Below are 25563 nucleotides of genomic sequence, written 5' to 3'. Positions count from 1 at the left end.
TATTTTTTCATTAAGCCTAATAGAAAAAACATGTGCTTTACTATGTATAGTTCATTATGCTACAAGGAAAGCCTTGAATATACCTGATCGATGGGCATCTCCACTTTCAGATTTTTGTCTTCTTGTACCTCTGCTGCCCCTTGGACTTCTCCCCGTGGTTTGCCAGCCTTAAAAATACTTGGTGCTAGAAAGTAATGGAAAACTTTTGATATAAAATCCTGCTTGTACACACCATGAAAACATCACCATTCCCTGTTCATCAAATTTATGCTTAGGATTATTAAAATTCATTATTTTTCTTCGTAAGTAAAGAATCAATTCCATAACAAGAAAAAAAATCTTACCGGCTTCATTTCCAAAAGTTGCACAATACTTGGCCAAGAAAAAGCTGTGTAGTGGTACAAACATCAATGTCTAGTAAGGAGAAGTTACTCACTTCCTGCAGTAATGATGGTTCTCCTAGATGTGTCCCTGCAGGTGCACCACTCAGGCCTTAGTGCATCCCAGCACTGTTGATCAGAATGCTTTTCAGAGCAGTGCCTCCTCCTTCCCTGCGTCACGCCCGCACACTGACTGCCTCGAGCTGCTGCCACTCCAAGGAGTGCATGCGTGGCGCAGCCCTCCTCTGTCCCTTTTCTACCTGAAGTCCCTGCAGACTCCTAGCCGAGGGGAGGATGGGAGGGTAGTGGAGCACCCACAGGGACACATCTCACAGAACCATTGTTACTGCGCAAAGTGAGTAACTTCTCCTTCGAGTGGTCCCCGTAGGTGCTCCATTCAGGTGACTCCGTAGCAGTACCAGTTTGGTGGAGGTGGGTATTGGAGTCTTTTATATGGATGGAGGCAGGACCGCATCTGCAAGAGTTGTGGCAGGTATCACATTATGCTTCTGTAAAGCACAGTGCTGTGTGAACGTATGGTGAGAAGACCCTGTGGCCACTCTACCGATGTCTGCTAACAGTGCACTATTCAGGAAGGTCATCATAGTGGCCATTGCCTGTGTAGAGTGAGTCCTAATAGTTTGTGGCAGCTGTTTGCTCTGAGTTGGTATGCAGTGCGTATGCAACCTATAATACACTTGGATAGGCATTGTGCCAAAACAGCTACAAAGAGTCTGTCCGATTTTCTAGTTGCTTTAGTTCTGTCAAGATAGGATGCAATTGCACACCTTGCATCAAGTGTGTTTAATATCACTTCCTTAGAGGAGGTATGAGATTTGTGAAAATAAGAAGGTATCAAAAAAGGCTCGTTTATGTGAAAGGCGGATATGACCGAGGAGAGAAACTTCAGATGGGGTCTGAGTATCACCTTATCCTTGGTGAAAGTGGTGAAAGGTTGGTCCATCCTGAGGACTGCAATTTCTCCTACCCTTCTAGCAGGCGTTATAGCCATTACAAAAGCCACCTTCATTGAAAACTATTGAAGAGATGTGGTGGCTAGTGGCTCGAAGAGTGGTCTAGTGACTGCACCTAGAACTAGATTTAGGTTCCAGATGGTAATGGAGCGCACAGATTCGGGCACACTTTCGGCAGTCCCGTGAGGAAACATTTCAGCATGGGGTGTGCAAAAAGAGAAGAATCATCTGTCTACTCATGGAAGGCCAGGTGCACTCTTATGAAACTGACAGAGAGGCCTGTATTGCTGGGATCCATGAGGCAGTCAAGCAAGGTAGATATGTGGAGAGTATTGGGATGTAAATTGCATGCCATGCACCACTGTTGAAAGTGTGCCCATTTATTTTGATAGGTGCTTCTGGTGGAGTGATGATGGCTGTTTAGAAGGATATGTTTGATCCTGTTCAAGCAGGTAAGTTATTCATTCTGGAACCATGGAGAAGCCGTGCTATGAGTTTCAGGGTCCTGATGTTGATGCGGCCTGTGTTGCTGTGGTGCTGTGTCAGGAAATTTGGCACTGTTGGAAGAGGGATCAGATGATCTATGGATAATGTAGATAGGGGAACCAAGTTGTCTGGGCCAAGCTGGGGCTACTAAGATTACAATGGCCCAATCAGATCTGATCTTGTTGATCACTCTGGCGATGAGCAGGATCAGCAGAAAAGCACAGAGTAGTGGAGCTGTCCAGGAAATGGTGAAGGCACCCCCTTGTGATCTCTTGCCTAGTCCCACTCTGGAGCAAAAGCCTTGACATTTGTTGTTGTGAGGCGTTGCAAAGAGGTCTTTGGTTGGGAAACCCCATGTGAGGAAGATTGAGAGGAGTATATTGGTATTGATCTCCCACTCATGCTGGTGTGAGAAATTTCTGCTCATTCTGTTCTCTCAGTATGTACACTCCTGTCAGGCTACCTGAGACAGGAAGGGTTACCTGACTTCTAATGCACCAGTTCCAAAATCTGAGTGCTTCAACACATAGCATGTGATCAGGCACCTCCTGTCAATTGACAAAAAACAGAGTGAGTGTGTTGTCTGTGAGAACATGCATAGTTTTGCCTCTTATCAGAGGAAGAAAATGGGCACAAGCCCTGCAAATGGCCCTGAGCTCTTGGATATTGATATGAAAGTGTCTCTCATGAGCCGTGTCTACACGTGCACGCTACTTCAAAGTAGCGGCACTAACTTCGAAATAGCGCCCGTCACGGCTACACGTGCCGGGCGCTATTTCGAAGTTAACTTCGACATTAGGCAGCGAGACGTCGAAGTCGCTAACCCCATGAGGGGATAGGAATAGCGTTCAACGTCGAAGTAGGGACCGTGTAGTCGTTGCGCGTCCCGCAACTTCGAAATAGCGGGGTCCGCCATGGCTACCATCAGCTGAGGGGTTGAGAGACGCTCTCTCTCCAGCCCCTGCGGGGCTCTATGGTCACCGTGGGCAGTAGCCCTTAGCCCAGGGCTTCTGGCTGCTGCTGCAGCAGCTGGGGATCCATGCTGCAGGCACAGGGTCTGCAACCAGTTGTCAGCTCTGTGTATTTTGTGTTGTCTAGTGCAACTGTGTCTGGGAGGGGCCCTTTAAGGGAGCGGCTTGCTGTTGAGTCCGCCCTGTGACCCTGTCTGCAGCTGTGCCTGGCACCCTTATTTCGATGTGTGCTACTTTGGCATGTACACATTCCCTCGCAGCGCCTATTTCGATGTGGTGCCGCGCAACGTCGAAGTTGAACATCGACGTTGCCAGCCCTGGAGGACGTGTAGACATTACTCATCGAAATAGCCTATTTCGATGTTGCTACATCGAAATAAGCTATTTCGATGTAGGCTTCATGTGTAGACGTAGCCATGGTGAGCCCATGTTCCCTGCATTGACGCTGTGCCAAAGTGGACCCCCCCCAGCCCATGAGCAACACATCTGTTGTTATAGTCACTGAAGGGTCTGGTTGGCGGAAGAGTATGCCAGGGAGAAGGTTGACTGGAAATGTCCACCACTCTAGAGACTACAGGACTAGTGGAGGAAGAGTGAGGCACTTCGAAAGGCTGTGTCAGGTTGGGATATAATGGCAGAGTATGTGTAGTCTCACAAATAGGACTATGAATGCTGTGGCAGCCGTGTGCCCCAATAATTGGAGGTAAGTTCGAGCCATGGAAAAAGGAGGCTGCCTGCCAACATGAATGAGGTCACAGACTGCTTGGAATCTCTAGAATGGTAGATAGGCTTTTGCTGTTTCTGAATCTAGAAGTGCTCCAATGAATTTTATCCTTTGTGTGAGTTTTAAAATGGACTTTTGAAAGTTGATGAGGAGGCCAAGCCAGGAACAGCATTCCCTGGTAGTACCTGTTATGAAAATAGTTTGCTGGTAAGTAGGGCCCTTGATCAGACAATTTTCAAGGTAAGGGAAAATTATGATATTTTGCCTTTTGAAAAATGTTGTAACTGCAGTGAGTATCTTTGTAAATACCTGAGGGGCCGTACAGAGGCCAAACCCTCTCCTGGTAATGGTCTTGGCCCACAACGAATCTGAGAAATCTTCTGTAGAATGGGTGAATTGTCACATGGAAATATGCGTCCTGGAGGTCGAGGGCTCAGAATCATCCCCCTTCATCCAGTGCCAATATGATAGTTGACAAGGTTACTGTTCTGAACTTTGTGTTGCAAATGAATTTGTTCAGTTTCCTGAAATTTAAGATTGGTCTCTATCCCTTGTTTTCTTGGCTGTAAGAAAGTAATTGGGGTAGACCTCTTTGCCCCAGTGTTTTTTGGGAACAGGTTCTATTGCCCTAAGCTAAGCAATCTTTGCACCTCTTCTTGTAACAGAGGCTCATGAGGGGGGCCCTGAAAAGGGATGGGGTAGAGGAATGGGTAGGAGGCTTGGAAGTAAAGGAGATAGAATAACCCAATCTGATGATTTCGAGGACCAACTTGTCTGTGGTAACTTGGGTCCATTGTTTACACAAAGGCCTCAAGTGGTGTTGAAAGGTAGCCTTGGAATGGACTGGACTTACGGGGTGGTTGCTCAGACCCTCAACCAAAACCTCATATTTGTTGTTAGTGAGAGGTACAGTAAATTGTAGAGGAGTGGTTGTGTCCTCCTCCTGTTGGAGCATTGCTTGGGCTTATCATATGGCCTCTGTTGTTGCCTGTAGTGGCTATAGTTATAATCCCTGGGTCTGTGGTAGGGAGGATATTTGCATTTCTTATTCAGTGGGGTATACATCCCCAAAGTATGAAGTGTTGCTCAGGAATCTTTCACTGAATGTAAGGTCTCATATGTAGTGCTAGCGAAAAGCTGCTTTTTATCAAAGGGGAGATCCCCCAACTTTGCTCGCAATTCCTGTGCGATAACAAATGACTGTAGCCACACCACTCTGGGAATTGCTACGGCTGTGGCTCTGGCTCAGGCAGCCGTGGCAGCAATATCCGTGGCAGCCTGAAGAGCTGTGCTGGCTATTGGGAGATGCTCCCTGATAATAGACTGAAGGATAGGACACATTGTCCAGGTGGTCCTGCACTCGGTCCTGTAATTTAGCATAATGAGCATGGTCGTAATTTGCTAAAAGAGCTGTAGAGTTGCATAAACAAAACTGAAGCACAGCAGAAGAGTAAACTCTACAGCCAAAAGAGTCTCACTATATATATGCTCTTTGTGAATGGGTGTAGGTTTAAATTGTGGGTTCTTGGACTTATGATTCACTGAGTCCAATACTGAAGAGTTTGGTTGTGGAGGGGGAAAAAAGAAAGTCGATGTCCTTTGCAAGGACAAAATATTTCCTATCTGTTCTGTGGTTTGTGGGCAGAATAGTTGCTCGATTTTTCCACAGAGCATCAGGAGGCTTCAGAATAGCCTTGTTAATTGGCAATGCTATTTTCAAGGATGCTGTGGGTTGTAATAAGGTAAGCAATCTACATGGCTTACCTTGAACCTCTTGTACAGTAATATCTTGTGACTGGACTTCTTGTTTGAATAACCCCTGAAATTGTTTCAGGTCATCTGCCAGTGGACAGAAAGAGATCTGGAACACGGTTTCATCTTGCTGAAATCTAGCCCTCTGGGAGGCACTCTCTGAGTCTGAATAACGTAAGTCATCAAGCTCATTAGAAACTGCCTGAGAGATTACTGAAGGCGGGATGACAGGTTAGGAGTGCACAGAGATTGTGGGAGCTCTGCTGATGCTGAAATGTAGAGATAATGTGTCTTGAGCAATAGGTAGACACGAATGTGGTCAGTAGCTCTGCCATGCAGGAGCCCCTTTGAGGTGGCAGTTGGTGTGGGGGATACATCCATGGTTGATTGGCCCACGTGGGATGTGGCTGAAAGTAATGGTCCCTGTATGAATGCCAGGAAGCCTGAAATGGGGAAGGAGATGAGCAGCCTGACGACTGCCTCTGCCTATGCTTGCTACCATATCCAAATATAGAGGACAGCGATGTAGGAGAGTGTGGGGAGCCTTGTGATAAATTAATATGCCCTTATATTATGGAACATGGTGCAGAAGCTAGTGCTCCTGTGACAGGCTGAGGAGATTTTTGCAGGTGCTGTATCTTAAGCAGCGCCTTTCCGTGTTGTGGTGCCAGTTGTTCTGGCACAAAGACAGAGCTGATAGGAGCTGCCAGTGGAAGCACAGGTAGCTTTTCTAAAACTGAAGATTCAATAGCACCAGCTGATGTGGCTCATTTGATTTCTGCCTCAGTTCTTCTGGCTGAGGTGGACCAGTGTTTCTCCATGGCACCAGATACAGATGGCACCAGGGAACACAAAGATCTGGGCAACGCCGACAGAGAATGTGCCAATGAAACCCTTGTGGCTTGTGAGCCTTTGTGGGACAATGAAGCTGGCCTACTAAAGGGCTATTGCTGCACCTGCATCTCCTCTGGTTTGTCCCTGCATAATAGAGACTTTTCCCAGACCACTGCCTTGAGCCACACTTTGCAGGCCTTTCTTGCCCTTGCCAACATGTTTTGGCAATTAAGGCATTTGTTCGTTGAGTGAGACTCTCCAAGGCATTCTACACAGGAGGCATGCCCATCAGAGACAGGCACAGGGCCTCTACTTGAGTCGCAGTTCTTCACCTCGTGAGAACTCAGCATATTGAAACAAGAAAAAAAGCCGCTATCACAGCACCACAGCAAACACCTTTTTTTTTTTTCATAAATAGGATAAAAAGGCAGAACTAATAAATCTATGAGGTAAAGTGTAAAGCTAACTATGAATTTCTAATTCTTTTTCAGTGACAAGAAAAGCTGCTCTGAGGTCTGTCTTCAGCCTGGGAGAGCTGAAAAGGAACTAAGGAGGGCTACACCATGCACACACTTCCCACAGCGGCAGCAACTCACGGCACTCAGTGTGCAGGCACAGCACAGGGGTGGGGTGGGGCACTGCTCTGAAAAGCATTCCGATCTATGGTGCCAGGATGCACCAAGACCTGAGTGAAGCACCTGCAGAGACCACTTCAAGAAACTAAATCACAGAAAGAGACTAAAAACATTGAATTATCAGGTTTCATGTCCTAGAAGAGTAAAGGGTAAATAGCCAAAATAGAATTTCTTCTTGACTTCATTTGGTTAATTTACAAAGATTTATTTTTTAATAAAAGCAAAATTCATAAGTTTGAGGAAGAATTATCATCAGCAATCTGCGTAATTTAATATCGATATTAAAGCATGCAGAGGCCCTAATTAGCCTTACTTTGCTGGGTGACATACCAGCAGGTAGGCAGGTAGATGCAACCCCAGTCTAATGGGCTTACAACCTAAAAAAACATATAGAATCAACTGCCACATAAACAGAGTCAGGAAAGTGGACACAATCCCCATGTGAGGCATGTCGGCTCTGGAACCTGCATCTATTGGCTCCTTCCACACTACTACCCTAGTGAAGAAGGGAACAGCATGTTATGAGCCCTACAAATCCAAGCATGGTGGATGTCCCTCTTACAGAGTCCTGACTGGCAATGCCTACTGTGTTCCTTGATTGGCCCAAGAATGCTATTTAAGGCCAAGAGTAAATCTTGGAGGTCACTCAATAACAAGCAGGATGTCTTCATTTCACCCTCCTATTTGTGAATCCGCTGATGGTTGATCGGCCTGATTCTGGAGCTGTAGGTCTTACCACAAAAGGGGCAGGTGTTGGTAGCTGCTGGAGGAGCACAGGACAGTTTTTGATGCTCTTTTCTTCTTCTCTGCCTTTCCTCATCTGCACTGCGGCAGGACTCTCAAACTGTGCCACACTCTCATGGATTACCACTCTCCACTGGGGATGGTCCTGGTCAAGGTTCCCCCAAGTGTCAACACTGATGCTGCACTTTTTCACGTGTGCCTTTAGCACATCTCTATATCACTTCCTCTGGCCCCCAATACTCCTCTAGCCTTCCTTCAACTACAAAAACAGAATCTGTTTTGGGAGGTCCTGATCAGACATCCAAACTACATGACCAGTCCAACAAAGTTGTTGGTAAATGATAATGGCTTCAATACTGGTCATGTTTGACTCTACCAAGAAACTAGCATTCATGTGCCCATCCTCCCAAGAGATATTTAGGATTCCCCTGAGGCAGCATTAATAATATTGTTCAAGTGCCTTCAAATAACATTTGTATGCTGTCCAGGTTACATATGTGTACAGTAGCATTGGAATAACCACTGCATGGTATACAAGGAGCTTTGTCTTGGCATAGATGTTTCAGTTTTCAAAGACCGTTTGTCTCAACTGGCCAAAAGCAGAGCTTGCACAACTCATATAATGCTGGTTTTCTGTGTCAATGTCGAGCAACGAAGGGTCCTGTGGCACCTTATAGACTAACAGAAAAGTTTAGAGCATGAGCTTTCGTGAGTAAACTCACTTCTTCAGATGCTGGTCCTGGAAAGTAGAATAACCCTGGACAGGGCTCTAGAGGTGTGTTGATGTAGATCTGTTCTTGTGCTTGTGTAGGGAGTGTCCTGAGCAGACGGTGTAGTTTTTTAGTGTATTCCTCGGTGGGGTCTGAGGAAAGTAGCCTGTAAAATCTGGTATTGCAGAGTTGTCTGAAGAAGTGAGTTTACTCACGAAAGCTCATGCTCTAAACTTTTCTGTTAGTCTATAAGGTGCCACAGGACCCTTCGTTGCTCTACAGATCCAGACTAACACGGCTACCCCTCTGATATGTGTCAATGTCGACTTTAGCGGAAAGATGACTTCCAACGTATGAAAATGCCCAATTTTCCAGTAGTTCTCCACTGACTTCAATAGAAGGTACATTAAATTGTCCCACTGGCAAGGGTTGGTGGTGCACCTAGCTCTTTTTGACGTTCAGTATGAGGCTGAGATTCTCATAAACTTTGTTGAAGGTGCTTAAGATGCTCTGAAGGGTCCCGGGAGAAAGAGCAGCAACCATGTTGTCATCCACGTATTGAAGCTCCATGATCAAGGTCATGGAGGTCTTGCTTTTAGCCTTCAGTCTCCTGAGATTGAAAAGATTCCTGTTCACTCTACAGACAATCTTCACACCATCTGGAAATTTGCCATTTATGAGGTGATGAGTCATGGCGATGACCATGAGGCTGTCTACACAACTACTTGGGTTCCTGGTTTCTTGCTGCAACCATTCTGCTGCACGCTCCTGATACCTTAGCTTGTCGCTGGTTTCTGACCTTATCCCTGTTCTTGATACCTGGTCTCGCTCATGGCCCCCAATCTACTTTTGGCACTTCCATTTTTGGTCCCCTATTCCACTTCTAATACTTTGCCCTGACTTGGTTCTATTAACTCTATTTTGGCTGGCTCATTTGGCTCCAAAACTTGCAACTTCTGGCCTTCATCCTTTAGACTGACCTCAGACCATGTTCTCAAATCCTCTCCAACCCAGGCCTTAGCTTCAATCTGCACCCCAATAGCTGAGGACCTGAGAGCCCAGTCTAAGGAGCTCACAATCTAAGAAATGTTTAGAAATGTACATACAGACATAGATAGAATGTATATGGTACAATGTTATGTTTATTTCCTAAAGTATGATTTTATAAAAAAATACGTAATATAAATATTACAAATAGATTTTTAAAACTGTTATGTTCACCACAATCCTTTCTAAAATGTCTGACCAAATGACTTGGAAATTGCAATGAAATTATGGATTAAGAAGCTAGTCTATATGCACCTATTTTTTTAAAAAGAGGTTTGTGTGTTGTCTCTGTATTTCTTCTGAAATGTCTTCATTTCTCTGCTCCTCATACATTACATTTAATAGAAACATTTCAGCAAACACTCGATAGACTTAAAGAACAGAAGAATGAAAATAGCTCATCAAAATGAAGTTCTTAAAGCACAACTTTTGCCTTATACGACAGAAGCAGTAGTTTATGTTACCCTTACCAGATGGCAGGGACGTAGTTCTTTCAGGTTTTGCCTTTTTGACTTCTTTGCTTTCTTGGGCATAAAAAACTGAGGGCTCTTTCCCATCGGCTGGTTTGGGACTTTTTTGTGATTTGGCTGAAGGTCTACATGGAGGTTGACTTGCACTGTATTTCACTGACTAATGAAACATGAAACAGAGAACATCCACATGATTAACAATCTCTTTTATATTAACAGTTAATTATGCCCTATATAATTTGTTTGCAACTGTGAACATTAAGCATTAGCAACAATGCTGTTCAGCATCTTTCATACGTATCTGCTTTATTGCTTCCGTTTTTTGGAAGACCTTTTGATTTTGCAAAGATTGGAAAACAGAAATAGCTCTTCTGGTTGCATTGTTACTGTTACAGAGCTGAACCAGGAGCATCAGCTGGAATTGGGAGAGTAAATGTATTTTATACTATTAAAAATTATTCAATTGCTTTAATCAACTTCACTGAAATATAATGGATATTTCCATTAGCCTATAATAGATTATCACCATAACTTACTATGGTAAGGAACTAGTCAAAATCATGATTATTATTCTTATAAAGTAGATATTCATGCTTTTATGGCTGTAGTTTTAAGATGCATGTGCCTAAAAATTATAACTATGCTATTTTTTCAAAGAAGCTCCTAGGTTCCTATGCATGTTGACACACAGAAGTATGCGCATCAGATAATACTGAAAAATTGTACTTACATATGTATAGACAATAAACCTGTATTTCTGAGGTTTTTACTACAGCAATAAACTGTAGTATAGCAACAGCATAATCATGCCAGGAAAATCTAACCAGAATGGGAATTACTATGCATTTAAGCTTTTGTATTATACATAGTATGCACATTAATGTTTTAATATAAAATTCTAAATTATATGAGTCAAAATGAGAAGATGAAATGAATAATTTTGTGATTGAAGTAATGTGTTTTTAAACTATAAGATTCAAGATTATCAAAATGAAACATTTGAAAAACTCCCAACATTTTTTTGGGGTGGGGGGGAGCATTTCATAGGAAATGCCAAAGTTTAGCTTTCGCTTTTTGTTCCAATTTGGAACAATAAAAAGACCTTTGAAATGTTGGCATTTCCCACAGAATAGAGGTTCCAGTTCCCAACTAGCTCTGTTTCTAGCCCTCTTGGTTCTCCCACTTTAATAGACAGCTCATCAGCTTGTCCCAGCATAGCTTTGCTAAAGCAAACACAAGTAAAAAAAAACAAACAAAACACATTTATTAACAGGAGTTAAGGTGTAAGGCTACTCTTCAAGGCTACTGTGAAAATGATATTGACGAACCCATTGTTAAAAATCATCCAATGACTTTCAGAGTAAATCACACAAGCTGTGGTAATAATAGGAGACTCTAATGAAGCAAAACACAACAGCTATGTCAGTACAGCAATCCTTTGAAAGAAGCTCTCCTGGAAGATCTCTTCCAAAAAACTGCCTATCAGAAGAACACAGCCACACACCAAAAAAATGAACTGAAAGATCGAACCACTCTTTCAATAGAGATCATCCAACCAGCCCCCTGCTCTTTTTAAAGAACGGGAAGGATTGAAAACCCCTGTGCCATGAGGACTGCTCTTTCAAAATGAGGAGACATGGAGCATCTACACATGTGTTTTTTTGTTTTGTTTTGTTTTTTGAAAGAAGACTCTCTTCCTGAACCAGCAGCAGAAGAGGGCTTCCAGATGAAAAGCCATGTTCTTTCAATTTTGGGTCAAAAGAGCACATTTTGTGTGTAGACGTTCCATGGGTTCTTTTCAAAAAGGGCTGGATTTTCTGAAAGAACTTGCTAGTAGATACACAGCCAACATGTCCAATGATTTCTTGAAATGTGCAGGGGACCATTTTTTGTTTCAGAAGGTGGAGAAAGTAACAAGTGAGATAGGCATTTTACACATGATTCTGACTAAAGGGGAGGAATTTATTTTAAATCTGAAGACATTTGGGTGAAAGTGATCATGAAATGATAGATTCAATATTCTAAGAAAAGGAGGGAGTGAGAGCAATGGAATATGTAAAGTGGACTTCAAAAAAGAAGACTACTCAGAGAACTTAAGCTAAGGCCCCAGGGGAAGAAAATTTAAGGGAAGAAAATATTCAAGAGACCTAGCAGTTTCTCAGAGGCTTCAAAGGGAGTCAAAAGAACACAGCATTCTATTGAATGATCTATCTCCACTCATTCAACTTTTCCTCTAGCACCTGGTAGTTCAGGGACGGGCAACCTAACCTAGTGAGTGGGCTGCATGCGTGGCCCTCCTTCATTTCAGTGGGCTGCAAGATTGTCATAACCAAGAGTGTCTCCCAGGACAGGGTAATTTGCTAACTGCACTTGTAATCCTAGAATTTGTGAGGAGTAATGACTGAAATGTAGCAGCATTTTGGTTGCATTCAGAGGGAGCGCACAGTTCTCACAGTGAATGTGTGCAATCACCTTCCACATCATTGCACATGCCCTTGCCTTACATTCCTGTCACTTTAATAATACCAGCAGAAAAAAAAACTCCACAGACAGGAACCAAAGTAACCTGGCAACCCTGCATATGGGCAATGGTAAACAAATGTCTCATGGACCACAAACAGAACCCCAATGGGCCACATGCAGCCCCCAGGCCACTATTTGCCCACTAGTTGTTTCAAATAGTCTCAATTCACTTAAAAATAAACACTATTAATTTATCCATGTTCAGAATTTAAAATTACAGAAAAGGACAGAAAGCGCTAAACATGCAACATCTATTACAAATAATATACTTGTTAATTAATAACACTTATTTCAAGAACCTTCATTACATTTCAGTATTACTGTAACAGACTAAGAAACTCAGATACACCCGACCCCAAAAAAAAGTTTCTCAAGCCCAATCTTGGATGAACTACATAGCCACCTAAACAAATAAAGTAGCAGCCTGTTCTGAAGAGAACCCATCTCCTTACCCAAAATGAATGACTGCACGCAAAAGACATTTTACTGCTCTGTCAATGAATCTCAACAGACCAGAGGAGCCTTTGTTTTCTATCACAGAGCACACAGCTAATCTGAACATGTACTAAAATAGGAGATTTGCTAACATTTGAACTCTGGTGTTGCTTTTTTATGATATTGATTGATGATTGGAATGTTTCACATTTATCCTGAGATACTGCCTTGTCCCTGAAATTACTAACCTAAAATGACAAGTAAGAAGCCTTTATTTAACTTCATACATATTTTAAGCTTAATTTATCAAACCACAATGTCCGTGCAAAGTATTAAACCTCACTTTTACCTGAATTTGTGATTGGTTACATACTTTTTTCTGTTCAGCAATTTTTATGAATGAACTAATTGCTTTTAATACAGAAGTCTTATATTAAAAAGCTTCATTGCATTTAAATTGTGCATTCAATAGCTACAATCTTATTAAATCTTTATTTCTGGCATCTGGAATAGTGAGTATAATCTTACAGGTTAAATGTAGTTAATTCTTATTGCGTGTGTAATAATACAAAATATACACTATAGTCCACATTTTTTCATTTTGTTTGAATTTTCATATTAATAAGTCAGCTGTATAGCACATGAATATTGAAAGACTGGTTTCAGTACATAACTTCAAATGTTCATCCATCTGAATCAAGCAAATAATCAAGCTACACTTTAACATATTATACTTGTCAATACTCATATCTGTAAATTACTAACACTGTTGTAAGGTCACATTTCTGCTATATTTTGAAGCCTTCTTCCAATTCACTAAAGCTGGATGACAATTCTACTATAAAACTGAAAAAAGAATAAAATACTTATAAAAGGAAGCTGACAACGATACCTTTTGTTCAAATTAAGATTCATTCTACATTTGAATTATACAAAATAAAGAATATCTGCCAGAAAAGAGTTGTGTGTACATAAATATTTCCTAAGTAACTTGTTCTCCAGCGTTTAGTACAATATTCCTTAAATATTGTTATGCTATTCTATACCTTGGGGGAGCACCCAGGGTACCCCCCATATTCCTCATTTATGTATAATTGTGATATTGCATATAAAGGATGCCATGTGAGTTATCGGGGGAAATTTATGAACTGCTGTTCTAGCTAAGTGTGTATTATCTTCAGTGCATGTGAAGTTATAAGACTGTGTTGTACAACTGTCACTAAAACATAGTGTAAGATGGGCAATCAGCCAGCTATCATCTCCCTAGAGACAACAGCAATGAAAATAACCAGTGCCCAGGAGGGGTATCAAACAACCATCAGCAGCCCTTTTCCTGTAAGGGAGCTGCAATTCAAAACGTACTTCATAAGATCACACCAGGATAACTGCTCAACCTTACTAGGGATTTAGCAATTGCCACCAGCCATACCTGGACTTGTGTTCCCCAGCCACATGGAACTTGGGTAATAAAACAGAACACAGGGGCCCAATGCTTGGTCCTTCTCATGCCTCTACCTATGCTGCAAGCAACCAGGACACAAAGAAGACTGAAGACTTCAAAAAAGAGGAGACTGGCTCAGGTTTAAGAGACAAATCTGTGTATTAAAGATGGCAATATCCAAAGGGGTGAGAAATAGGTTTGAGAGTTTAGCCTGCATGCTTGCATTATATCTTCTTTTGGTAAGTAATTCCAACTTTTTGGCCTATCACTTACAATCACTTAAAATCTATCTTTTGTAGTCAATAAGCTCATCTTCCTGTTCACCTTTACCAGTGACTTGCCTGAAATATCCAAAAAATTGTTCAGGTTTACAAAGGCTAGTGTACGTCCACTTTTCATTGATGATGTCATGAACCAATTAATACATTTGCACTGCTCATCTTCAGCAATACAAAAGTGTATTCCTGAGGTACAAGCCTGAGCTCTGGGCGGGATTGGGCTGGTGCCTTTCTCTGAGTGAAGCATGAGTGGCAACAGGAGCATTCATGCAATTTAGCTGGGTGGGACTCCACATGATGTCATGCTGTCATCACAGTGCCTGGAGTGGATTGCTGCTTGCAACTAGCGAAACACTCAATCTATGTTTTCACTGCGGAGCTATTGCAAGATACCAAGATATCCCAAAGAAGTAACTCTGCATCTAGGAAACATTTTCAAAATACCAGGTGCACTATATTGGTATCCTTCTACACCTTGTTCTGGAAGGAGTAAGAGGTGCCTCGAAATAGCACTTTATTTCAAAATTTGGGCTGTGAATTTTGTTTGCTGCCCATAACCTGTCCATTATACTTACTAAAAATACCTGTGACTAAAACATAGCATTAACCATAGTGCATCCCCACAGACATTCTGATTTCATTTCATGTCTCTTGTTCTCAGTTGGCATTTGTGCATGTATTACTCCTAACCATGATTAGTTACCACTCTACAACTTGTACCTGTTGCTTTGAACATAACATCAGTACCCACTTAGCATCTCCATACCTTATCCTTTCACCCCTTCTGTGTCATACTCAGGGTTGGTATGTTCCTGTGCCATCTCCCAGAAATACACTTAGGCTGTGTCTACACTACAAAAATAAGCAACTTCAAAGGTGAGCATCTACACACACCCTACTTCGAAGTTAAACTTAGAAGTAGGGCACTACTCCATTCCCAGGAATAGATATATAGTTGGGCTCCCTACTTCAAAGTTAACTTCAAAGTAAGGGAAAATGTGTGTAGACTCTATGCTGGCTACTTCGATGTAGTGCCTAATTTAGAGGTTAATTTCAAACTTAGTTCCTAGTGTAGATGCATCCTTACATAAATATCCAATACTTACTACTTGGGAGTGCTTGTATTTTAGCAACACTAGCAATTTGTTGCCAACTTCATGTACCAGGTAGTGAACTTGTAAGCATCTACTTTAATGAATTTGGTTCACAGCATGGCCTGATTTTGATTCAGGCCTCCAGTCTCACATGAGGCCCTGTGCTCCAGGCTGTCTTTTCTATATCTCTGACATTTCGTTTTCAGCCGATTCCCAAATCTTTTCAATATTGGAAAATAATCCCATTTACTTTGAAGAAATCTGTTATCTTTTAACTTTGAGGCTGTCAAATTGCTAAGTTTGTAGACTAGATAGAGAAAAAACTAAATTTGCTATTTTCTTTGCTTCTTTGCCCAGTGTAAAAGTTTCTGCAACCTCACTAGAATCCCAAACCTGCCTTGATTTACATCAATGAACTCACGGGAGCTGCATTATGATTCAGTCATGAAAGAACTTGGGCTCTAATCTCTGAATATACCACAAGAATAAAAAGTTTTTGTGACATCACTGCAGGGCTATTTTTTGTTATGGTAACCATTATGCAGCAGGAATTGCCATAGACACAATATTATAAGAGGGAAATAAGTCTGGAAGATTAAAAGAATAAAAAACAGTTGTGCATATAATATCCATACAAAAATCTCTTTGCAAAAACACATTAACTCATTTTACTCAGGAAAACATGTTTACATTTTATATTATAGGCTTCCACAAATAGGAAAATTAAAGATTAGGGCTGTTATTTTTAGAGATGAGACAAAGAAGTAAGAGTATGCTAGGGAAACATAAAATAATTAATGGTAAAGAGCAGCTATGTTGAGTACTGCTGCATACCCTTCCTCATAATAAAAGAGCAATGGGGCAGCCAATACAATTATAAAACTGATAAAAACAAATCAATCATTTTTACATACCCTAAAATTCAATTTGTAGCTCTTATTGTCACAAGACACCACTGAAGCCAAGAGTTTAGTATAATTCAAAAGATGACAATTATATATAGTTTGTATGGATAATGAAAGCACTCAGTTTCATTAGGCAGTATACAAAATTTGTAAGAGAGAAAAATCCAGGGAACAAGACAAGAGTTAAAATAAAACTTCCTTTACGGGTAGGCTATATGACAATTGTCTATCACAGAGCTTCTAGTACTTTCTTTCCTTTGAAACATCTGGTATTGGTCACTGTCATAAACAGGATGCTAAACTATACAGATCACTACGGAAATCTCAGGACAGTAGTGAGCCTAGACTCCTAGAAATCATGCCTCTTCTTGTGGACTTTAAGAGGCTCCATGGAGACCACACACAAGCCCTAGTAGGTTCCTCAGTGAACTTTCATTTGATGTATTCAGTGGACCAAAATATAGTTTTCAACCTCTCTGATTGTCTAGCACCTCCCCACCCCAAATGCCTGCTCCTTCAACCACCTCTCATTCTGTGTTCTTTCTCCCCATGTAGGTTAATATGGAGCTACATGTATCACACAGAACTAGAAGGGACCTTCAAAGATCTTTAAGTCCAGACTCCCACACTCACAGCAGGACCTATCACCATCCCTTACACAAATTTTTGGGGTAATCTATTTGCAACAGATCTCTAAATGGCCCCCTCAAGGACTGAACTCACAACCCTGAGTGTAGCAAGCCAATGCTCAAACCACTGAGGCTACGTCTACACGTGAAGCCAACATCGAAATAGGCTATTTCGATGAATAACGTCTACACATCCTCCAGGGCTGGCAACGTCGATGTTCAACTTCGACGTTGCGCGTCACCACATCGAAATAGGCGCTGCGAGGGTACGTCTACACGCCAAAGTAGCACACATCGAAATAAGGGTGCCAGGCACAGCTGCAGACAGGGTCACAGGGCGGACTCAACAGCAAGCCACTCCCTTAAAGGGCCCCTCCCAGACACACTTGCACTAAACAACACAAGATCCACAGAGCCGACAACTGGTTGCAGACCCTGTGCCTGCAGCATGGATCCCCAGCTGTCGCAGCAGCAGCCAGAAGCCCTGGGCTAAGGGCTGCTGCCCACGGTGACCATAGAGCCCCGCAGGGGCTGGAGAGAGAGCATCTCTCAACCCCCCAGCTGATGGCCGCCATGGAGGACCCGGCAATTTCGACGTTGCGGGACGCGGATCGTCTACACGGTCCCTACTTCGACGTTGAACGTCGAAGTAGGGCGCTATTCCGATCCCCTCATGAGGTTAGCGACTTTGACGTCTCGCCACCTAATGTCGAAGTTAACTTCGAAATAGCGCCCGACGCGTGTAGCTGCGACGGGCACTATTTCGAAGTTAGTGCCGCTACTTCGAAGTAGCGTGCACGTGTAGACACAGCTTGAGTGATGCCTCCAACCCTATCCTTGGAAAGGACTCCCTTCCTATAAATTCCTATAAATTTTGGGAGGGCTGAGAGGGAGGGAAAACTGGATGACATCACTGGGTTTAAAAGCAGCTTAACTAGAGTGCATTACCTTCATCTTGCTCTAACACAAGCTTTTGTTCAGGCACCCTGGACTATCACCAACTATGCATTCCTCATGAGTAATGTTCTTTTGTCTTTTTCAGTGAAAAAGACTCAGACAAATTATAAAACACTGCCAAAATATTTCTATTTTACAGTAATAACACCAGAACTTCAATGCATTTCCTGCCTTTTGAATGTTTAACCATGTAATCATTGTGTTCTCTACATAATTTTAACTGAATTATTAATCATTATGAAGCAGCCACAGCATAGCACAGGTTGAACCTCACTAGTCCAGCACTCTCTCATTCAGCAACATTGGCTACACCTACACTTGCCCCCTTCTTGGAAGTGGGCACGGTAATCAGGCTGATGGGAGATTACTAAGGAAGTGCTGCAATGCATATGCAGCACTTCATTAAGCTAATTCTCCCCCATGGTAAATTCAAAGTTACCACAGGGGAGAATTAGCCTAATGAACTGCTGCATATGCATTGCAGCACTTCATTAATAACCTCCCATCAGCCTGATTACCATGCCCCCTTCAAAGAAGGGGGCAAGTGTAGACGTAGTCATTCGTCATGATTTTAGTTAGCCAGATGACCACTTAGTTAAGTTTGTTTACAACCACCAGTCCTGGCTCTCAGTGTTCTGTGCTGTTATTTCACTGTTATTTACCCCTAAATGTCTTGGAAGTGCAGTGGAAGTGTTGGTAATCTAGACAATATTGATCTCCTGTGGTCTGGCAAATTCTCTCATTCAGCACCGGTCAAGTTCCAAGGATGCCAGACTAGAAAGGTTCAACCTGCACATGCTTTACAGATACAAATATCAGTCTCCTGCTCAAATTATTATTTGTCTTGCAGAACTAATTAGTATAAGGTCCTACCAACCATGCCTATTGGCATAGAGTAGGAACTGCTACTATTTAATTCTGTTGCAATACAAATAATAAATCCACTGATGAGCAGTCACTCACACAAGCAGTACCCATTTATCAGTAGGAATATGTTACAAGCTAGATCCTAGGTCACTGCTCCTAAGTGCTCACTATCTAAACACACAACTGACAGTAACATGGATAAAGGAAGCAATTTAATTTTTGGTTCATTTCGGAGTGTTTTTAACCCTATTCCATATCAGGATTCTCCTCATAATATATCTCATTTCTCTAAATTTAAATAGTGAAACCCCTGAATCTTCCATTGGTATTAACAAAAACAACCAAAGCCAAGATGGAGAGGGCAACCAGAACCAGGATTTAGTCATAATTTTCTTCAGTTAAATTAGAATGAAAATTTTAAAAGACTGCCCAGTTTTAAAATGTATCAATATGGTTTTCGTATTTGTCTGCATTTTATCTACTTTTTTGTGACAAAAGCCTAAAATTAAAACCACTTGAGTTGAAGTATAAATTGCAGGAGATTTCCCATGTTTCAGTATGTAATGAGCTATTTTTATCAAGCTGCTAATATTAAAGTATTTTATTACTTCTAAAACGTGGATTGTACAAAAGAACACTAAATATGTTGTAACAAAAGTATAAAATATGTTAATTTTATTCTTTCACTTACTCTTGCCTTTTTCTTTCTGGGCCTTCTTGGAGACTCACCATATCTACTAAAAATAACATATAATTATATTAATATGAAAATTTATCAATTTTAACTAAAAAGAGACTACCCCTGCCAATACATTTCTTGCTATTTTAAACATATTTTAAATGAATATGTTACTTATGACAGCAATAAAAACTGAAATCCTCTTTCCATTTATTGAATTGGGAAGCGTATTACACATTGTAAAGGACCGCGCAGTTGATCCCTTTTATTAGCAATCCTGAAAAAGACAACTTTAATTTATTAGCAACATTTTCCCAATTACCAGTCTTTGACTTTAATATAAAAATAATTCATGTATTACTAACAACCTTGCCATTTTATCAACATCTTTATTAGAAGAAGTACCATTTGTAATGAAATCTGCTGACTCCAACTGCAAGGCAGGACATAACTGTCTCCTGGACCTACAGTGCACACACATTACTGCGGTACATGCTTACATCAACATTCATAACCAGTGGTTTTTTTGTGCTGGTACTTGCCGGTACTGAGTACCGGCTCCTCAACAGCCCCAGCCATGGGATTGGCTAGGGGAGAAGGGCAAGGGAGCCAGGTGAATATCACCTTCTCTTTTATTTTTTTTTTAAATAGGCACTGTTCATAACACACCAAAGACTGTGCTGCACAGTTACGCACTTTGCATTTGTTTGATGACTTCAAACAGGTGGACCAGTCTCACCTTTAAATCTCAGGTTCCAGAAGACCTATGAGCATACCAGGTTAAGCAAATGTGAGCAGCTGAGAAGTGTGGTGTCTCAAAATTTGTTGTTTTGTGGATGCTAAATAACAGTGATAACACTAGACCAATTATGGTTTTAAAACTGTGTGATATTTTACTTTGTGTGACACACCTGAAACATTGACTGTAGGTATAACAAAATTTCTTTTTTAATTTACCTGTGCCAATCACATAAACAATTGGCAGGGAGGGAGTCTGACTGTTTTACTTCACTTACTTAACTCGCCATTTCACTTCAGCAACTACACAGAGAAAATTATGATATTAATGGAAACTATTTTGTATGGTGGCTTTTTCACGTTTATTTCTAACATGGTGTCAAACAAAAAATGCAATAAAAATATGACTCTGGTGCATCTTTGTTCCGAACCAGTACAAATAAGTTCTGTCAAAAGTAGATCGACAGAATGCGGCACTTCTGTCAGCAGCGTTATGCCATTGACCAGGGAGGCAGAATGCCTTTCTCAACAAAATCTGATGACAGAAAGCCAATGTGGAGGCACCCGTCTGGGGGCGGCGGGTGGGCCTCTGTCAGGAGACAAGGCTTCCAGTACACTGAGCAGCCTTGTCTAGAGAGCTTCCTGTTGGCTGTCGTGTCGAGCACAGCTGGGTAGTCTGGCTGTTCTCTGCTGACAGAAGTTTTGTCAGAAGTTACCTTCCAACAGTTACTTCTGTGGACAGATCTCTGTAGTGTAGACACATTGTCCACTCCAATCTAAAGTTACTCAAATATAAAAAATAAGGATGTTCCAGTGGTCCAGTATTTATATTGCAAGTATTTGTTTTTATCATACTAGTGCTTATCTTTTCCATGTGACTTTTTGAAAAGCTTCAGGGAACCATTCATGTTTATTACTTCAGGATATTACCGTGGCACCATAAATTGCTTCTGAAGATATATTAAGTATATAGTGAGATGAGGGTTTCAAGGGTTGTCATAGCTGGGGGTGGTCGTGGAGATAAGCTCCCACTATCTATAAAATGCTCCCATGGCGTGCGTCTCCAATAGCCTCTGACAACTGAAGTCCAGCTCCTGGCCTTCACGTGTGGCTTAGTTTCTAAGCCCGGCGAAACTGTTCGCACTGACAGGAGAAGGGTCGAAGGCGGGTGACTGGCGCCTTAAAACCAGCTGCTTCGGGCAGATGGAGCTCGTCAGCCTGGGAAGGCCACCCACCTAGGAGAATGAAACTCTGATTTAAAACCTCCGCTGCCTTGCAGCGATACCTAGTCATGGGAGAGGCTTCGGGAGTAAACCCCAAGGAAAAATCCGGAGATGGAGCCCCTAAGGCAGTTTGAGGTTGTGCTCAATCTCACTCCAGCAGCTCCTGCGGCAACATTGGTGCCAAGCTGCACTGGCTTTCGCCTTTCCCTTGGATTACATCAGTGGTATGGAGAGGGGGAACCTGCTGCTGGGCATCAGCTGGTTCTTCAAACTTACTTGCCCAGGCCTGCGCCCTGGAGAGGACACTCTGGCATCGCTTTCTGAGCAGTGACACAACACGGGAAGCAGCAGTTACCGGTATTAAGCCACTGCACTCGATTGGCGTAGAGTGAGGCACCAGGGGTTACTTCCGATGGTGAGAGAGGTCTTCGGATCTCACTGGACAGCTACCGCCCGCCTCAAGCTGGGCAGCCCCCAGCCAAGTAGGTGCTGCCTCGCCACATCCACTTGCTCCACTGGGTGTGTGGGGCTTAGGGAATCACCAACAGGTGGATCGTTAACCTTACACCAGGCAAAACAAACAAGCAACAAAACAGTCCAGCTTTCAGACTGGGCACATGGAATGTAAGGACCATGACTCCAGGCCTTACAGAAGACCTACAGAGCATTAGTAACCCCCGGAAGACAGCAATCATTAACAACAAGCTGAGAAGACTGCGGATGGACATCGTGGCCCTCCAGGAAACAAGGCTATTGTCCTCTGGATGTCTCAGGGAGAAGAACTTTTCCTTTTTCTGGCATGGGAAGCCTCCAGAAAAGACCAGGGAACACGGTGTTGGCTTCACAATCAGAAACAGCCTAGTTGGCTCAGTCATACCACCAAATGTGGGAACTGAGAGAATTCTGAAAATCCAGCTTCAAACACCAGTGGGCATGGTCAACATCTTCAGCGTCTATGTGCCTACTTTAACTTCTGCCCAGGAAGTTAAGGACAAGTTCTATGATGAACTTAGCATTGCCATCAGTGAGGTACCTTCCCATGAGCCGCTATTCATCCTTGGCGACTTCAATGCCAGAGTTGGCAGCGACCACCACAGCTGGCCATACTGTCTGGGACAGTTTGGAACAGGGAAGATGAATAAAAACAGACAGTGCCTCCTTGAACTCTGCTCCCAACATGACCTCTGCGTAACCAATACCTTCTTCAACGTCAAACCCCAGCACAAAGTTTTGTGGTGACACCCAAGATCAAAACATTGGCACCAGCTTGACCTCATCCTCACCAAATGCAGCCGTTTAGGTAATGTCAGGGTGACATGTAGCTACCACAGCGCAGACTGTGACACTGACCGTTTGCTCGTGTGTAGCAAAGTGCACATCCAGCCGCGAAGATTCTTTCGCCCCAAAAAGGAAGGGAGGCCGCACATGAACACTGGCAAGACTCGTGAGCCTTCAAAAGTATGCGAGTTTGTCCAAGCACTTGAAGAGGCCTTGCCCCGCCCAGACGACACTGATATCAGCAAGAGATGGGAACAACTACAGGACACTATCTATAATACTGCGATATCTACCTTTGGGAAGAAGACAGTCAAGTCTGCTGATTGGTTTGAAGCCCACACTGAAGTGCTGACGCCCCTGATTGAGAAGAAGAGACAGGCACTGGCTGCACACAGGTCCTCTCCCAGTGAGGTGAACCTGCAGGTGCTCCAGTCTGCTCAGAGTCAAGTGCAGCAGGTTGTTCGGCAGTGTGCCAACAATTACTGGCTCCAACTCTGCTCCAAGATTCAGCAGGCTGCGGACACTGGTAATATGCGAGGAATGTACGATGGGATCAAGCAGGCCATTGGTCCATCACAAAGAAAGACTGCGCCACTTAAGTCGGCCACAGGTGAGGTCTTGAAGGACAGAACCAAGCAGATGGAACGCTGGGTGGAACACTACTCACAGTTGTACGCCAGAGAGACCATAGTTACAGAGAGAGCCCTGAATACCATCGAGCCTCTGCCCACCATGACTGAACTCAATGCTGAGCCCACCTTGGAGGAACTCAGCGACGCGCTAAAAGCACTCTTTTCTGGAAAAGCCTCAGGGAAAGACGGTATTCCTTCAGAAATCCTCAAATGCGCCAACGGTACCCTAGTTTCAGAGCTACATGGAATACTTTGCCAATGCTGAAGAGAAGGCAGCGTACCGCAAGATATGAGGGATGCTAACATCGTTACTGTCTACAAGAACAAGGGTGACAAAAGTAATTGTAACAACTACTGTGGCATCTCCCTTCTCAGTACCGTGGGAAAGCTATTTGCACATGTTGTTCTAAAGAGGCTCAATGTTCTTGCGGAGAGAGTCTACCCTGAGTCTCAGTGTGGGTTCAGAGTTGAACGGTCCACCACAGACATTGTTTTCTCTGTTAAGCAACTACAAGAAAAGTGCAGGGAGCAGAACAAACCTCTGTGTATTGCCTTCATCGACCTGACCAAGTCATTTGACCTCGTCAGCAGAAAAGGTCTGTTCGCGATTCTGGCTAAGATCGGCTGTCCCCCAACTTTGCTCAGCATTATTAGGGCCTTCCATGAAGACATGAAGGGGACCGTTGTATACAATGGATCCACATCCGAACCCTTTGAGATTCTCAGTGGAGTGAAGCAGGGGTGTGTGCTGGCTCCAACACTGTTCAGCATCTTCTTTGCAGTTTTGCTCAAATATGCCTTCAGAACTGCTACAGAGGGCCTCTCTCTCCGCACAAGAACAGACGGCAACCTCTTCAAACTGTCGAGGCTTACAGCGAAGACCAGGGTGCTTATGAAGAGTCTAAGGGAGTTCCTTTTTGCTGACGATGCAGCTATTGCTGCTCACACTCAGCAGGAACTGCAGTCATTCATAACTCGCTTTGCAGATGCATGTATGGAATTTGGCCTCACAATCAGCTTAAAGAAGACCCAGGTGATGGGCCAAAACGTGGGTAACGAGCCATCTATCAACGTGCTAGACTACGAACTGGAAGTCGTCCATGAGTTCATTTACCTAGGCTCGACGATCTCGGACAACTTGTCACTTGATAGTGAGATCAACAAGCGCATTGGAAAAGTCGCCACAACGCTCTACAGGCTGACAGAGAGAGTATGGGCTAACAATAAGCTCACTGTACACACCAAGGTGCAGGTCTACACAGCCTGCGTTTTGAGCACACTGCTGTACGCCAGTGAAACATGGACTTTGCGCTCAAAACAAGAGCAGCAGCTCAACACATTCCACATGCGCTGCCTTAGGTACATACTCGGTATCTCATGGCAGGACAAGGTCCCCAACAGCACAGTGCTTGACGGGGCAGGCACCACCTCCATGTTCACCCTTCTCAAACAGAGGCGTATGTGCTGGCTGGGCCATGTGTCACGCATGACGGATGGCCGAATACCAAAGGACCTCCTCTTCGGCGAACTGGCGTCTGGAAAGAGGCCAAAAGGGCGACCTAAATTGCGCTACAAGGACACGTGCAAGCGTGACCTCAGTGCTCTCTCTATCAGTGTGAACATCTGGCATTCGCTTGCCTCAGACAGGCATGCCTGGAAACAGGGAGTGAAGGAAGCTCTTGTTACCTTGGTGAAGGAAGCGGAAGACAGGAGAGCCCTCAGGAAGATCCGTGCCCATGATACCAGAGCGACATCTGCCTACTGCGGCTCACACTGCGGAAAGGACTGCCACTCCCGGATTGGACTGCACAGCCACAGAAGACGCTGCTCGAATCAGTCCAACTGGGGCACAAACCCATGATCCCTCGGGATCGAAGGATGCCTACTATAAAGTGAAATGAAATAAACACATACTTTTTCTCATAGCACATCAGTCCCTATGAATTTTGAACAATTAACAGAGGCACTAATTAAACTACATTATTTGCAGTATAACCCATAACCAGGTCAAAGCAAGGTTTTGAGACAAATGAATTTGACTTTGCAAACAAAAGGATACTTGCAGAATGAGCAAACGCTATGCCTTAGAAATGGAAGTGCTAGCAAGCAGTGAAGAACTAATAACATCCAATTAAAAATACAATGAAGAGATGAAGA

At 43.1% G+C, this 25563-nt stretch overlaps 1 protein-coding gene across 1 annotated transcript in view; it reads right to left on the bottom strand.

Annotated features, from left to right (window-relative positions):
* The window catches only part of DCDC2C (doublecortin domain containing 2C), a 112721-nt gene that overhangs the window by 41196 nt on the left and 45962 nt on the right, over nucleotides 1-25563 (bottom strand). Inside the window, exons 6-8 of the mRNA XM_074989143.1 lie at nucleotides 19548-19593; nucleotides 9722-9887; nucleotides 84-184 (exon numbers count right to left, since the gene is read on the bottom strand). Of these exons, the coding sequence (XP_074845244.1) occupies nucleotides 84-184; nucleotides 9722-9887; nucleotides 19548-19593 (313 nt within the window). The remainder of the gene's footprint in view (nucleotides 1-83; nucleotides 185-9721; nucleotides 9888-19547; nucleotides 19594-25563) is intronic.

This window comes from Carettochelys insculpta, chromosome 3 (genome assembly GCF_033958435.1).
Source record: "Carettochelys insculpta isolate YL-2023 chromosome 3, ASM3395843v1, whole genome shotgun sequence".
NCBI classification, from domain to species: Eukaryota; Metazoa; Chordata; order Testudines; family Carettochelyidae; genus Carettochelys; species Carettochelys insculpta.
The sequence above is the reverse complement of the archived record's forward strand: the minus strand, read 5'-3'. Positions and strand labels throughout refer to the sequence as shown.